Genomic DNA, 14,608 nt, shown 5'->3' on the forward strand with positions numbered 1-14,608 from the left:
TTCCATCTTTCAAGCGTATCATAAACATTAAATAACTAATATTCCTAGACCCTGGGAGATATGATTTGTAAAGCATTTTGGGGTCCTATGGTTAAGGCACTAGAAAATAAGGTGTTAATACTAAGGAACACTCTGCTCCCTGTCCCCCCTACCCCATCTCAATCTGGAATCACTGAAACAACACTTGGGAAGATCAGGACTGTTCAGATAGTATAAGCTTGTCCCCCTTCTCCCACCTTCCCTCTCTAATAAAGTTTCTAATTTTATGGCTATTGTGGTTTGGATTTACTTATGAAAATCCTGAGAATTCGTTGAGGGTGGGGAAAGTCATTAGAACATCTGGAAACTGCGGGGGAAAATACTTTTGAGACCCAGTTTGTAAACTATAGGGCAAGGAAAAGGGCTACACTTTTCAGGGAAAGCATCATTCTGAAATTTAAACATCATACTGGAATTTAAACAAGTGGCCAGGTAATGGGGCTTGTAGGGGGGTCTCCAAGGCTTCCTGGAGAGGAGGTGGGGAGAGAAACTGCAGTAAAAAGGGAATGGTCTTCCCCCCCTTCTTCACCTCCATCCTTGCAGAAGATTCTGTCCTACTGATATCCCTATCAGTTTTCTGAACTGTAACCACCCCACCCTGCTTTTCATGGAAACCCTATCACAATATAGTGTCTATCATTCGTCCCCCTTTTCCTTTTATCGACTCTTCTTTCCCACATTCATCCGCTTCAACCTCTCCATCTCTTCTTCTCTCCATCTACCTCTTCGCCTGCTCTCATGCTGTCTCCTAGCTGCCCTTTTCCTATCTCCGCCCCACTTTTATGTACACCCTCTTGGCTCTGGACCTGAGCATCTCTGTCCCTCCTCCCACCTGCTCAGTCCTCCTCCTCCACCTTTTCCCTCCCCCCTTTTCCTTCATCGTTTTCCTCCTCTTCCTCCTCCTTGCCCTCTTCCCAGTCCTCCTCCTCCTCATCTGCACGTGTCCCCTAAGACGTCCCGGGCCTCCCACCCCCACCCCCACCCCTGGGGTGGGGGTGGGGGGCGGCAGCGGCAGGGACCAAGGATCCCTGCCTGGTGGCACGCGCCTCCGGCTCCCCTGCTGCATCCGCCCTCCTATTGGCTACTGGGGTCCGGGCGCTCCCTCCCCGGCTCCCCATTGGCTGGAGCCGCCACGGTCCTCTCCGCGCAAGCAGCCGCTGACATCACGCCGAACCTGGCCGTGGTGGCGGCGGCGGCGGCGCCCCCTTCCTTTCCGCAGCCCCTTGGGCTCGGCTGAGGCCCTTGCGCGGTGCTGCGCGGAGGATGGTGCGAGGCGCCTCAGGGGCTCCCAGCCGCGAGAGCCGCAGCTCCACGGCACAGCCCGCAGTCGCGGGCAGCCGCCCCTGCTGCAACGGGCTCCGTCTGAGGCGCCGAGGCTGAGGTTGGGCGGGCAGCGCGGGCGCCTGGGCTGGGGGGGGTACCGGGGCTGGGGCCCCGAGCGGAGACTCTCGCGGCTATGGGGGCCCTGACCAGCAGGCAGCACGCGGGCGTGGAGGAGGTGGACATCCCGTCCAATTCCGTGTACCGCTACCCGCCCAAGTCCGGTGAGTGCTGAGGGGAACCGGGGGCCGGGGCAGAGCTGGGTGTGACCTCTGCAGGCAGCTGGGGGCAAGGAAGGGGCGCGGGGAGGGAGTTCTAGGGCCGGGGTCCTGGGTGGGTGAGGGAACGAGGGCCTGGACTTTGGAGATGCTGGACCACCTCGCTGTCCGACTGTTCCCAAGATGGGGTGACCAAGACACGGGGAGGGGGCAGAGCCCTTCCAGCGGGGTCCAGGACGGTGAGTCCCTCAGGGAAGAGGTGGGGTCCTGGTTAGGGTCGTCTTCTGCCTATTAGTGTCACTGAATAGTGATGGTTTCCAGAAACTGGAGCCGGGTCGGTGCAGTTGATTTTAGTGAAAGAAGAATCAACTGCTTTGAGATTGTCACCCAGCATTGAATGGGATGATAAGCATATACCTTCCAGCCCCCTATCTCCCCCTTCCTCAGGCCCCTCACCATCACCTCCTTTCCTTCTGTCTTTCGATGGGTTTAAGGCAGTGGCATTCCTCAGTATAGACAGCGGCTACCCAGTGCTATGCAAGTCTCGAACTGACTCCTCAGCGATTACTGAAGTGGCACAGGTTCGGGCTAGTTTTATTCTGAAAAATCTTCCTACCTGCTGAAGGAGAGATAGGACACAATTTGCAAGCCATTTTCAAGAGATGGTTTGTTAGGAGAAGCAAGCAAAAATCTTAATTCCTAAAATATTTGCCTGATCCATGGCATCAAATCCGCTATGAGTGGCTTTACCCAGTGTGGTCACCACCTTTGTAGTAAGGAGGAGGGAGTGGCCGGCAAGCACGCAAATACAAATTCAAGTACTATATTTGTTCGGGGAGGCAGTTAATCAACTAACATTATTTTAAGTACAGGAGATAGAGGCCTGAGGGGATCATAGAGATACCCCTGGTTCTCTGAAGAATAGATGAACAAGACCTATACTTTGCTAGCTCAGGGCCCCCATAATCTTCAAGTGCCAAGATTGCTACCACTTTTTTTTTTGGCTCTGGACTAGCGAGGACTCTTAGTGCTAGTTATAGTCCAAGATGTTCTCCTTTTTGGTTGAATAGAGACATATTAAATTAAAGACATGGAGGAGCCAATTTCTCAGCAATATGTCCAGTTTCTGCCTGGTGAGGACAGGGACCAGACAATGAACCTGCATCCCTGTGGAGTGTTTTGGCAAAGCTCTAATCCTCTCTGCCTTTGTGCCAGAGAATCCTTGCAGAAATGAATTTTGTTAGCAGAAAGCTGTTTTAGTCAAGGTGGAACTGTAGGTCAATGGCACACTAACAAACTTCTAATTACTTCTTTTATAAAGAAGTATGGCTTTTAGAAGATTTAAAGGCACATATTTTTTTCTTTAGATAGAATGGCTGGATTTAGTGTGTTGAAACACCTGTGAATTTTTTCAATTCACTTCTATTGCTAGAAATAATTTGCTGAACTTTGTGTTGATGCCTCAGGGGAGGCAAGTTTCATATAGGAGAATTAAATGATATATCTATATGAGTACATATGTCTTAAACAATATAAATATTAATGTTGGGGTGGTAATATGAAAAAGGATATCTTACTTTTATGAACTATATTGATGAAGGACAGTTAAGAGGTTCAGGGTCAGGAGTGGAATAAAAGGAATCACTCATAGACATTCTAACATTTAACAATAGGAAGTTTATTTAGATGTAACAGTTTACCTAGATGTAGCATGATCATTTCATTTTGGTGCAATGTCCACTAGTTAGAAGTGTGTGGCAAACCTGAGGGAAAAGATTGTGACTTCTCCTCTGGCTTTTAAACTTAGCCCACTAGGAAACTAGGTCAGTGACTAGAGCCTTAGACCACTTAAGTACTGAGGAGTTTTCATTACCTTTTAGGGAAAAAATAACTTAGCCTATGTGATGGAGATTTTAGGTTTTTACTCTTATCATATCTCACCCCTTATTGGAAAGATCCTAAAAGTATTCCAGGAGATCTTTCACCACTTAAATGATCATAGGACCTTTATTGAAAACTCCCACTTCAGGGATACAAAGCCTAGGAAAAGAAAAGAAATGAAGATGAGGAAAAGAAAAACAAAAGATAGCAGAAAGATTACCAGCAATGTAATGGCCCCTTGAAACAGTCACATAATATGAAAGGAGAAGGAAGACCAGAAATCCTGAGTTCCACCTCCCCTTTTTAGGACAGAGTCCTGGATCTAGTACATGTGGTAGGGCTCTTGATGGGACAATGGCAAGAGAAGCACCAAAAATATCAGGGCCATAGCTTAGATGATATTTTTGGCACAGTCACCAATCCATATCATGGGCCAGGATCATTTGTATTAGGGTAGCTAAGAGGCCATTATACTTTTGCAGCTAGCCTTTTGCAGTGTCAGAGTCAATACCAAAACTAACTGTTCTTCTGGGTCAGGTCCAAAGGAGGCTAGTGGAGTGATTCAGTCTCAGGGTTAGAATATAATGATAGACTTGTGGACCATAAAATGCAATAAAAGTGACTTTACTAATAACAAAAGATAGACTTCCTAAGGTTAAAAAGATGGTAATTCAGAGAAAATGGCTATTCTTCCTACCTCCTCCTCTACCATACACATCACGCATTTGCATTCTCCATGGAAATGGCCACACTAGATCAGAAAGATATTCTTGCAGTACAGTGGGTATTCAACTAAAACTTCTGACTCTTAAGTACCCATTGACTGAGCCTTTTATACCTCAGGTGACAAGTAAGCCAAATGACCTCCCTGCCCTCTTAAAGCATCATTCCAGTCTGCATAAACAGGTGCCATTCCTACAACCCTCATCTTTACCACCACTCTCCCCCCACCCCTAATATCTTCCAGCCCACTAGCCAGGACCTCTACCTCCCTGGGAATCTAGAAGGGGAAGTTACCAGATATTTGTTCTTTTAGACCAGGAGTCAGTAAATTGTGGTCCATGGGTCAGATGTGGCCCATAGGCTGCAGTCTGTTGACTCCTACTTTAAAAAACTCTGCTATATAATTTTCTCTTTCCCCTTTGTTGCCAGACAGAAATGTGCCTTACACAACAATTTTACCCCTTGGTCTTCAAAGCCCTTCCTGAGAAGGTGTTGTTCATTCACTGCTGGGTACTGTATTGGCACTAAAATGGAAGGTTACAGTAAACAAAGGGATTCAGTGGGCCTACCTGCTCTGGAGACCTCTCCATTGCTCACTGTGCTGTGGCCAGACACTGCCTATCTATTTGTTCTGGTGCCTGAGAGCTTTGTAGGGCTGCTGCCTCTAAGTGTCAGTTTTTGTACCAGGACCTGAGTGCTACTGTGGGAACTGTCTCTGTTCTCCCGGGAAGGGCCTAGAAATACCAAGTGCCGGGGTCTGCATGCCACAATGGGCACCATTTCTCCTTACCCATGGCTCCCCGTCTCCTGAGTCACACTTCTACTATTGCCAAATGCCTGACTCAGGCTAGTTTGAGGGTTCAGGTTCAGATTCTGCTGGGCCAAGTGTTGTATCCTTATACTGGGGCTGCACCACCAGCTCCCAGGGCCATAGACTGAATGTTACTGCTCACATTGGTGAGATTAGGAATAGCTACACTGACGGCTCAGGCTACTACAAAGGATTCTAGCCAGCCAGACCAGGCTTCATGCTCATTTCTGTTAGTGGTTATCCTTTCTGGCAACAGAAGGAATCAATATATGAACAAATTTTTTTTTCATTAGTTAGCTCTTACTAATGGCTCCAGGAAGCTCTTGATGTCTTAACTAACAGTGCTGCCACCAAGGCTAGGAATTTTCATCTTAGGATTGCTCACCTGTGCTCAGAGAAACAGACTCAAATCAAACAAGACAGTCAGAAACAACCTCTAGTCCAGCACATGTCCTCTAGCTGCTATGTGCAAGCAGCTGTCATTTTTACAAGAGTAGTAAAAGAGTATCCAGGGTCTGCATTGGGGCTCACTGAACAGGGGTCCCTTACCCATTCTTCACTTTTCTTCCCAAGGAGAAAGGGAGCTACATTTCACAGGTTCTAGAGTGAAATTGTCTCTACTAAACTGATGTAGCCATCCCCAGTCCTCAGTTAACTAACTTTGGTGCAGTTAGCACATTTGTGCTATCCTATCCCCAGTTTTGGAAAGGTCCTTGAAGTTCAGAAGAAGATTAGGTACTATATTTTCAAGTGTCTCCCCCAGTGCCTTGCACCATAGAATTCCAACAGAATACATGTGTCACAATTCCCAGTCTGCATATCACTAGCACTCCCAAATAAAAATAAAATAGACAAATTCAGCTAACAACAGCAGTTCATAACATGTATCATCTTCAGGGTATGGTTCTTAAAAGATTCAGAGCACATTCTCATCTGTCTCTAGTTGCTGAATACCCATAGACAATTTACTCTCTAATTTTCCCAGGTAAATGGGGTAGGCCTCATGGAATATGGCCAGCACACAGAAGCAATGCCTGGACTGTGGAAGCCACAGGGTACAGGGCTTTTGTATAAGGTCCTCTAATTACCCATGGCTCCCCGTCTCCTGAGTCACACTTCTATTATTGCCAAATGCCTGACTCAGGCTAGTTTGAGGGTTCAGGTTCAGATTCAGAATGAAATGACATTTACAAACTACCTAGCAATTAACAAAAGGAAGTTTATTTAGCTATAGCATGGAAAGAATAGTCAAAAGATACAGTATCAGTTCATTTGGGCACAGAATCCATGCCTCTATGTTGGCCATGCTGGGTGTACTAGACAAAAACTGTGTGTCAGGCCGCTGAGAAACACTTGACTTCTGCTCTAGCTGTTTTACTTAAGCTACCAGGAAGCTGTCTATATTAATACCTGAGGATTTACTTAGTTCCATGGGCAATAAACCTCAAGGACAGTTTGAGTACTTTTTAGGGGAAAAGTAGTTTAGCTTATATGGTGGGAACCTTATTGTATGTTACTTCTACAACACGTTTGGTTCTCCCTCTAACTCTCTTAGCCTTTTTGGGTTTACTTAATTGCAGGAGTCTTTTGAGGGGAAGGTTGTATAATTAGACAAGTAGCTACAATTATGTATAGAAGTAGACTTGAATTTCTTATGTCAAGTAGGCAAAAGTCCTATGTACTCAGAAGAAAAACTGTGTGTGTATATTCACATCTGTTTTAGGCCTGGTAATTAAACCCACTGCTTATCTTTTGTTGGTCAGCATGACTTTACCATTTTGCTTCCAGGATGACCAGTCTTAACAAAATTTTAGAAAAGTTCCATCTTTAGTTGAACTTCATCACACTCTATTGCCCATAGTTGGCTGAAACAGATAGTTGTTGAACAAAGGAAATAACATTAATGAATCATGCAGGACTTGGGAAATAGTAAAATATGTGGCTGAACTCAGGCAAAATTCAAGGTATTTTGGCTTGTTGAAACTGATCCGTAGTCCTAGGGAAGTCTTTTCATTCTGTACCTGATAGTGGAAAGGGTGAGCTCTCAGGATTCCAGAGGGCAGAAGTATAGCATAGCATTGTAGACCTGGGGGATAGTCAGTGCAAAGGCACCAGGGAGATGAGAGATGGAGTGTCCTTTGTGAAGATTAGTGTGACTGGACCATAGAGGGAAATAATGTATAAAAATACTACCAAAGTAGAAAGGGGCCAATTTGTGAAGAGTTTTAAATGTCAGACAGAGGAATTTATGTTTGGTCCTTTAAGTAATGGGGAGTCACTGGAGTTTATTTTGGAGAGGGATGACATGGTTAGATATGCATTTTAGGAAAATTACTTAGGTAGCTCTGTGGAGGATGGATTAGAGAAGGGAGGGGCCCAAGGCAAGAGCATCAACTAGGAGGCCGTTGTTGTTACCTAGGTAACAAGTGATGAGGGCCTGAACTGGGTGGTGGCTATGTGAATGAAGAGGAGGCATGCTAGAGAGGTAGAAAGAGAAACAACAAGATCTGACAACTGGTTGGACCTATGGCATGAGTGAGAATGAGGTATCACATTTGACACAGAGGTTACAAATAATGGGTGACTGGAAGAATGTTGGTACCTTCAATAGTAATAGAGAGAGGTAGGTTTTATGGGAGGGGGGTTACAGAACTTCCACTCTGAAATATTATCAGGACATAGGCAGTTGATGATGTAGATAGAGTGCTAGGCCTGAAGTCTGGAAGACTCATCTTCTAGAATTCAAATCTGGCCTTAGTCACTGTGTGACCATGGGCACTTAACCCTGTTTGCTTCAGCTTCCTCATCTGTAAAGTGAGCTGGAGAAGGAAATGGCAAACTGCTCCAGTATCTTTGCCAAGAATACCCTAAATAGGGTCATAAAGAGTTGGACCTGATTGAAACCACTGAACAATGGCAACAACAATGATGTAGGACTGGCACTCAGGAGAAAAACTAAGGCTCGATGCATAGATCTGGGATTTTGAACTATAAAAAGTGTAAAAAAAAGTCAGCCTGTTGTAGGGAGAATTTGGCAGTAAAGTAGTTTAATTTAAATTTAAATAGATATATTTACTTACATACATTTTTAATTTTTGCTAAGAAATGCATGAAAATTATTTTTTCAAGAAACAGATGGGATGGTGGGAGCTAGTTTCATCAGTATTTCTAGGATAACACAGAAAGCAGATTATAGCATTATTCTATTCCATTTGGTTGTCACTCTCTTTATTTTTGACCATGAGGCCTATTGATGTTGTTATAGCTAGCTAGCTTTGCTTTGTTTTATCATTTAAAATCATTTATCATTCTATGGGTCCTCTGTTGCAAAGTACTTATGTGCACTTTGACAGTCATGGCTTTGCTGAGGTGGATCCTTTTATTCAGGCATGTCCCACTTTGATAAGAGAATTCAGATGATGAAATATTATTAGGTCATGTTATTTCTACCTAGAGAATTGGAGAATAGACCAAAAGAACAATTAAAATGTGTTTTAATTCTCAGCTTAAAGAAAGGTAGTACTTTTCTCTCTTTACCCTTGAGGCTACTCATCTTTTGTTTATACAAGGTACTAATTTTATACAAGATTTAAGTGTATAAGACTACAGCTTAGTTATATGAAGTACAGATATGGGATAGGAACTTGTGCTTGCCTAGGGGTATCATATTAAAATAACAAGGTTGGTTGTCCTAGTGTCCCAGGTAATTATTCCATGGTACATGGAACAAATGTGCTTCTTGCATGTTTGGCTTCCAAATGAGATAATTGTTTCCTCCCTCCTTACCAGCAGTCAGCCTGCTCTGCAGCAGGTATGTGTCTCCTATTTTGCTAAAGGGATCAAAACTTCTTCACAGATTTCAGTTGTACCCACTACTGTCATTATTCACACCAGACTAAGCTGTGGTGGCTGCCAGACTTTACTTGTTTATTATCAAACACGGCGGGGGGGGGGGGGGGGAAGGGGGGGGGGGGGGGAGGGGGGGGGAGAGGGGGGGGGGGGGAGGGGAGGGGGGGGGGGGGGGGGAGAGAGAGAGAGAGAGAGAGAGAGAGAGAGAGAGAGGGAGGGAGATGTGTGTGTGTATGTTTTGAGGAGGACATGATCCTCCTCAAACAGCACAAATGAGCACTGGATGCTTTGGTTGCAACCAGGAGTTATACTTCTTTTTCCTTACCTTTTCCTTCTCTAACTGAGCCAGGAGCAAGTTAGGGCCAAATAGTAAGCATGGTATTCCTTCAGTTGTATTTAGAAATCAGACACAACTCTACCCATCAGTGGCACTTCCTCCTGCAAGGCACAAGATGGAGAATGAATTCCTCTTGCTTTCTCTTTCTTCCTGAAGCCTCTAAAGCCAAGTTCAAAGAAATGTCACCAAACTAATGAATTCTGGAAAAGCATCTGCTTGAGCCTCCTATCTCCATAGCAACTGTATCTGGGCAGGGAGCCCAAAAAGCTAGAGTTACATTCCTCCCTCTGGTCAGGAATTTTGAAGTTCCTTGTTAAAAAAAATGAGCCAGGGTATACTTGACATCTGCAATTACACAACATAAGCATAAAAACAAATACCAGTACTTTAAAATAACAAGGATAATTTTCCTAGTGTCCCATGTAATCATTCCATGGTTCATGGAACAAATACAACAGATGTGCATTAACAATACATGCAACATACCCTTTGACCAGTGTAGCACCAATGCAATATTTACAATGCCCACAATCACGATGAAGACTGTGACTATAAGTATCGCATGACAGTGGATCGCAAAATATACCAAACTCTCCAGATAGAGGATAGAACTGAAGCATTTATTCAGACACCAGAAAACTGAATTCCAAAACCAGTAAGCCGATTCCATCATACTACCAAAGATATTCAGAAGCCATAATAAATAATGCTGAGAGCCATAGCATCCTTCAGCATTCCCACAAACCAATACAAGATCAAGATCTACTCACAAACCTCTTTATATCCTTGCCCCAATCTCTTCTCTCTCCCACAGTCTCTCTGCCTCTGACCAGCTTCCTATGGGCTCTGTTTCCCTTCAGCAAACTCCTCCCATCACAGGCTCCATGTGACTACATTCAGCCTATTAGGGGTCAGAGTTTACTTTCAAAGCAGGGGAGATCTTCAAACTTCCCCCTAGGTCTATTAAGGAGCAGGGAAGATCTTCAAATTCCCATTCCCATTACACCCAGTAATACTGCTACTATGTCTGTACCTACAAAGAAATCAAAGAAAAAGAAAAAGGACCCATATGTGCAAAAATATTTATAGCAACTCTTTTTGTGGTGGCAAAGATTTGAAAACTGAGAGAATGCCCATTAATTTGTGAATGGCTAAACAAGTTGAAGCATATGATTGTGCTGGAATACTGTTCTGGAAGAAATGACAAAGTGAATGATTTCAGAAAAAACCTGGGAAGACTTATATGAGCTGATACAAAATAAAGTAAGCAGAACTGGGAGAACAATGTATACAGTAACAGCAATATTGAAACGATAATCAACTATGAAAGACTTAGCTACTCTAATCAATACAGTGATCCTCAACAATTCCAAAGGACACAGGATGAAAAATACTGTCCACCTCCAGAGAGAGAACTGATGAACTCTGAATGTATATTAAAGCACATTTTTCCACTTTCTTTATTTTTTTTTTTTGCTTCTCTCTACCCCGCCCCCCCACCTGCAACACGGTTAATGAGGAAATATGTTTTGCATGACTATATATGTATGATTGTTGCTGTTGTTTGGTCATTTTCAGTTATGTCCAACTCCTCATGACTGGAGTTTGAAGTTTCCTGGACAAAGATCCTGGAGTAGTTTGACGTTTCTTTCTTCAGCTGCTTTTACAGATGAGGAACTGAGGCAAACAGGATTAAGTGACTTGCCCAGGGTCACACAGAAAGTGTCTGAGGCCAGATTTGAACTCAGGAAGATGAGTCTTCTTGACTTCAGGCTCAGTACTCTCTCCACTGCACCACCTAGCTAACCATGATTTATATATATTATACATATGTATGGATGTAGTATTTCTTGACTTCTCCATTGGTGGGGGAGGAGATGAAAGAATTTGCTGAATTTGAAACTGAAAATAAAAATTAAAAATAAAATACTTGCAATAAACACAGCACAATAAAAAGCATTGTACAATACTTCAGTGACTAAATATCTAAATTACATGTAAGACATATTGCATGCATATCCTTAGATTACATGTGTATACATAGTACTCAAGCAAATAATCTTTTTGGTTTGTTTCAACAAAACAGATGGTAGATTACATTGGGCCCATGGACTACAGTTTCCTGACCCCTTCTCTATATAGCTAAAATTTTAACCAAGAAGGAATTGCCTTTGGGTTCAGTCATCTTATTCTATCTGAACTTGGGTTCCTTTCAGTTTGAGATAAGGTTGTTGAGTAAGAGTATGCAATGTATCCTTTACTAGATGTTTCACTTTTAGAGCCAGTACATGTTTCAGATAGTTTTTGTATAATTGATAGGTGGTCTCCTTTCCACAGTCTGCTGAAGTGTTTGTTTTCTCCAACTGCTCATTAGATGGTCCAACTAACTTTTCTTTGCCAGCAATTGTATTTTACATGGTCCCCTCCATTTTTTGAGGCTATTTTTGCGAACAGGTTATTCAGTTTCTCAGCAACCTTGATTTTATAACTTCTGTTTCCCTTGATTTCCATGTTCTCTTAACAAACCTCTTTGTTGCAAGTCTTGACAGACCAAGAGACTTGGGCGTCAGACTGGTGTTTGTTTTTGTTAGAGCAATTTTGATCTGAAATTGTAGCTAGTTGATAAGCTTCTTTCACCTTCTCTCTCAGCTGAGAGATATACTTGTTTTTTGTATTTATATCATCTTCATTCTTAGAAATGCCAGAAAGTATAAGTCATTAGGTAGGTGTGACTCTCACCCAAGTATCAACATGTATGGTGAAAAGCCTACGGATTCATTCCTAGTAGAGTTAAATACATGTAGTAGAAATGCCACATGTTGACTCCATTGAGATTTTTATTCTGGTTTTAGAGTTGCCTATGAATTTATCAGTGTGTGCTTCAAACACTCTGACTTTGGGTCTTCTGTGGATGGTAAGATATAGTTGTAGACTTTTTTATATCCTTCCTTCAAAGGTAATATTTCTTTTTTTTTTTTTAAGCAATCGGAGTTAAGTAACTTGCTCAAGGTTACACGGCCAGTTATTTCTGGGTGTGGTGCTGAGTATCTGAGCCTGGGATTCGATCTCCAGGTCATCCCGACACTGGAGCTGGTGCTCTTACTCGCTGTGCTACCTGGCTGCCCCCAAAGGTAGTATTTCTTTGGATAGTTTGCTTTTAAAATCTTTACCTTGATCAGAATGGATCCTGGAAGGGAATCCATATGCTGAGGCATGCTTCTCCCACAATATTTTAGCAACTGTGGAAGATTTCTTGTTCTTAGTTGGGCATATTTTTACATTCCTGGTGAAATGTTCATTCAAGACTAAGATAGGACTTATGTTTATCTCCTTCTAAAGATAAAAATTCAGTATGAAGGACTTACCTGAATCGATTCAAAGTGAAATGAGCAGAACTAGGAGAACATTGTATATAGTAACAGCAATATTGCAGGATGATCTACTGTGAACAACTTAGCTATTCTCAGCAATACAATGATCTAAGACATTTCTGAAGGACTCATCATGAAAAATGCTATTTATCTTCAGAGAAAGAATTGATGGAGTTTGAATGCAGATTAAAGTATACTTTTTAAAATATTTTTCTTAGCTTTTTTGGTCTGTATTTTCTTTTTCAGCATGAATTATATGGAAATATGTTTTGCATGACAGCACATGTATAACCTATGTCAAATTGCTTGCCTTCTCAGTGGGAGAGGAGAAAGGGAGGGAGAGAATTTGGAACTCAAAATCTGAAAAAAATAGTTAAAACTGTTTTTAATGTGTAACTGGTGAAAATTAAATCTTATTTTTTTTAAAAGTCCATGAAGACTAATTCCCAAGGTTTGCTAGTGCTTTCATTTTCCAAACATGGAGAACAATTTAGTAGTGTTCTTCTTTATACACGTTGCACAAGTTACACTTTGTAGTGACATCTGTTGCCATCTTAAGTAAGTAAAATCTGTTTCTTACCAGCTCTGGGGTCTTCCCTTGACCCATATGTTTGAAGTCATCATACAGTGCTTTCATGGCTATAGAGCGTTATGCTTTGTTTGACTGCAACTACTTTCTCATATCATACATTGAATCAGTCACAGTCCAATACAACATTCCATTGTAGAGCTCCAGTTTTCTATTGTCTCAACAGTAAGTTGCCTTCCAACAACTAAACCTAGAGTGCTCTAGCATTACTTCTTTGTTCTTTGGCTTGTATGATTTCTGTCAGTCTGTTATCATTCATCCATACTGCCAGTCATTCACAGATAACTGGAACAAAGAAAGTTGCTTAATGGAAATAAGGTTTACATATGCTGCTGCCATGCCATCAGGTGAAAGACCAAACTCTCAGTTATACTTCCACTTCATTTAGCCCTGGTATCTGGGTATAGCTTTTACATCTGATGTTACTGTAACTTTATTGTCATGTGGCCTTTGAAACAGAGCATTTGTATCCATATTAGTCTTCCCAGGCCTGTGGCATGTGTTGAATTCATAACTGGATAGTGCTGCTACCTATATCTGGCATGCAGCATCCAGTTGGGCACTGGTCTGAACATAAATGAATAGGTTGTTGTTGATCCACATTTGGGGTTTTGTTCTATACACATAGTCCTTGACCTTTTCAGTGATAGTCTCCTCTAAAGAGCCAGCATGGTTTAATCAAGAACATATCATGCTAAATTAACTTCATTTCCCTTTTTTGATAGGATTACTAAGCCAGTAGACAAGGTAAAACCGTTTATATAGTTTACCTAGATTTTAACAAAGGTTTTGCTAAAGCATCTCATGTTATTCTCATGGAAAAGATGGAGAGATACCGTGTTTCCCCAATAATAAGACCTATCCCGAAAATAAGCCCTCCCCTTACTGTGTAAGATTCCTCTAAAATAAGCCCTCCCCCAAAAATAAGCCCTATTGAGATTGCTACTGTAGTGAAGGTGATCCCCTGCGCTACATTACGGTACCCTCTGTATGCACTGTTCCCCCCCCCCCCGGGTGAAACACACTCCGCGCTTCGAGCTGCATCCAATCAGAGCTGCAGCAGTGAGCACGTCATCCTGTTCTTCCCTAGTGATTTGCTTATTGAATAAAGGTACATTTTTTTGTTCATATTTACCTGTTTATTAAAATTGCTGTCAATGTTCATTAAAATAAGCCCTCCCCTGAAAATAAGCCCTCTGGTGTTTTTCTGTCCAAAAAAATAATAAGACAGTGTCTTATTATCGGGGAAACACGGTATGCACTAGATAGTAATACAGTCAGATGGATTTAGAACTGGTTGGATGGCTAAATTTAAAAAGCAGTTGTTACTGGTTCAGTGTCAACATGGCGGAAAGACTTGGAGTGCCCCTGGGATCTGTGCTTGGCCCTGTGCTGTTTTAACATTTTTTTATCAACATTTTTATCTATTCCTCAGATAAAGGCAGAGATATTTATGCTCTTCAGATTTAT

General features: G+C 42.4%; 1 protein-coding gene across 8 annotated transcripts in view; it reads left to right on the forward strand.

Moving 5' to 3' along the window:
* Positions 1–1,189: 1,189 nt before the first annotated feature.
* RNF157 (ring finger protein 157) overlaps positions 1,190–14,608 on the forward strand; it is a 153,504-nt gene continuing 140,085 nt past the window's right edge. For 7 of the 8 annotated variants that reach the window (XM_069076315.1, XM_069076317.1, XM_069076319.1 and 4 more), the window contains exon 1: positions 1,190–1,583. In XM_069076315.1, the coding sequence (XP_068932416.1) occupies positions 1,496–1,583 (88 nt within the window). In that variant the 5' untranslated portion in view covers positions 1,190–1,495. Of the gene's footprint in view, positions 1,584–12,160; positions 12,310–14,608 lie in introns of all 8 variants that reach the window. The other variant, XM_069076318.1, reaches the window with a different exon arrangement.

This window comes from Petaurus breviceps, unplaced genomic scaffold, assembly GCF_028583685.1.
Source record: "Petaurus breviceps papuanus isolate PSGF00001 unplaced genomic scaffold, PetGlider_PUasm1.0 90925, whole genome shotgun sequence".
NCBI classification, from domain to species: Eukaryota; Metazoa; Chordata; class Mammalia; order Diprotodontia; family Petauridae; genus Petaurus; species Petaurus breviceps.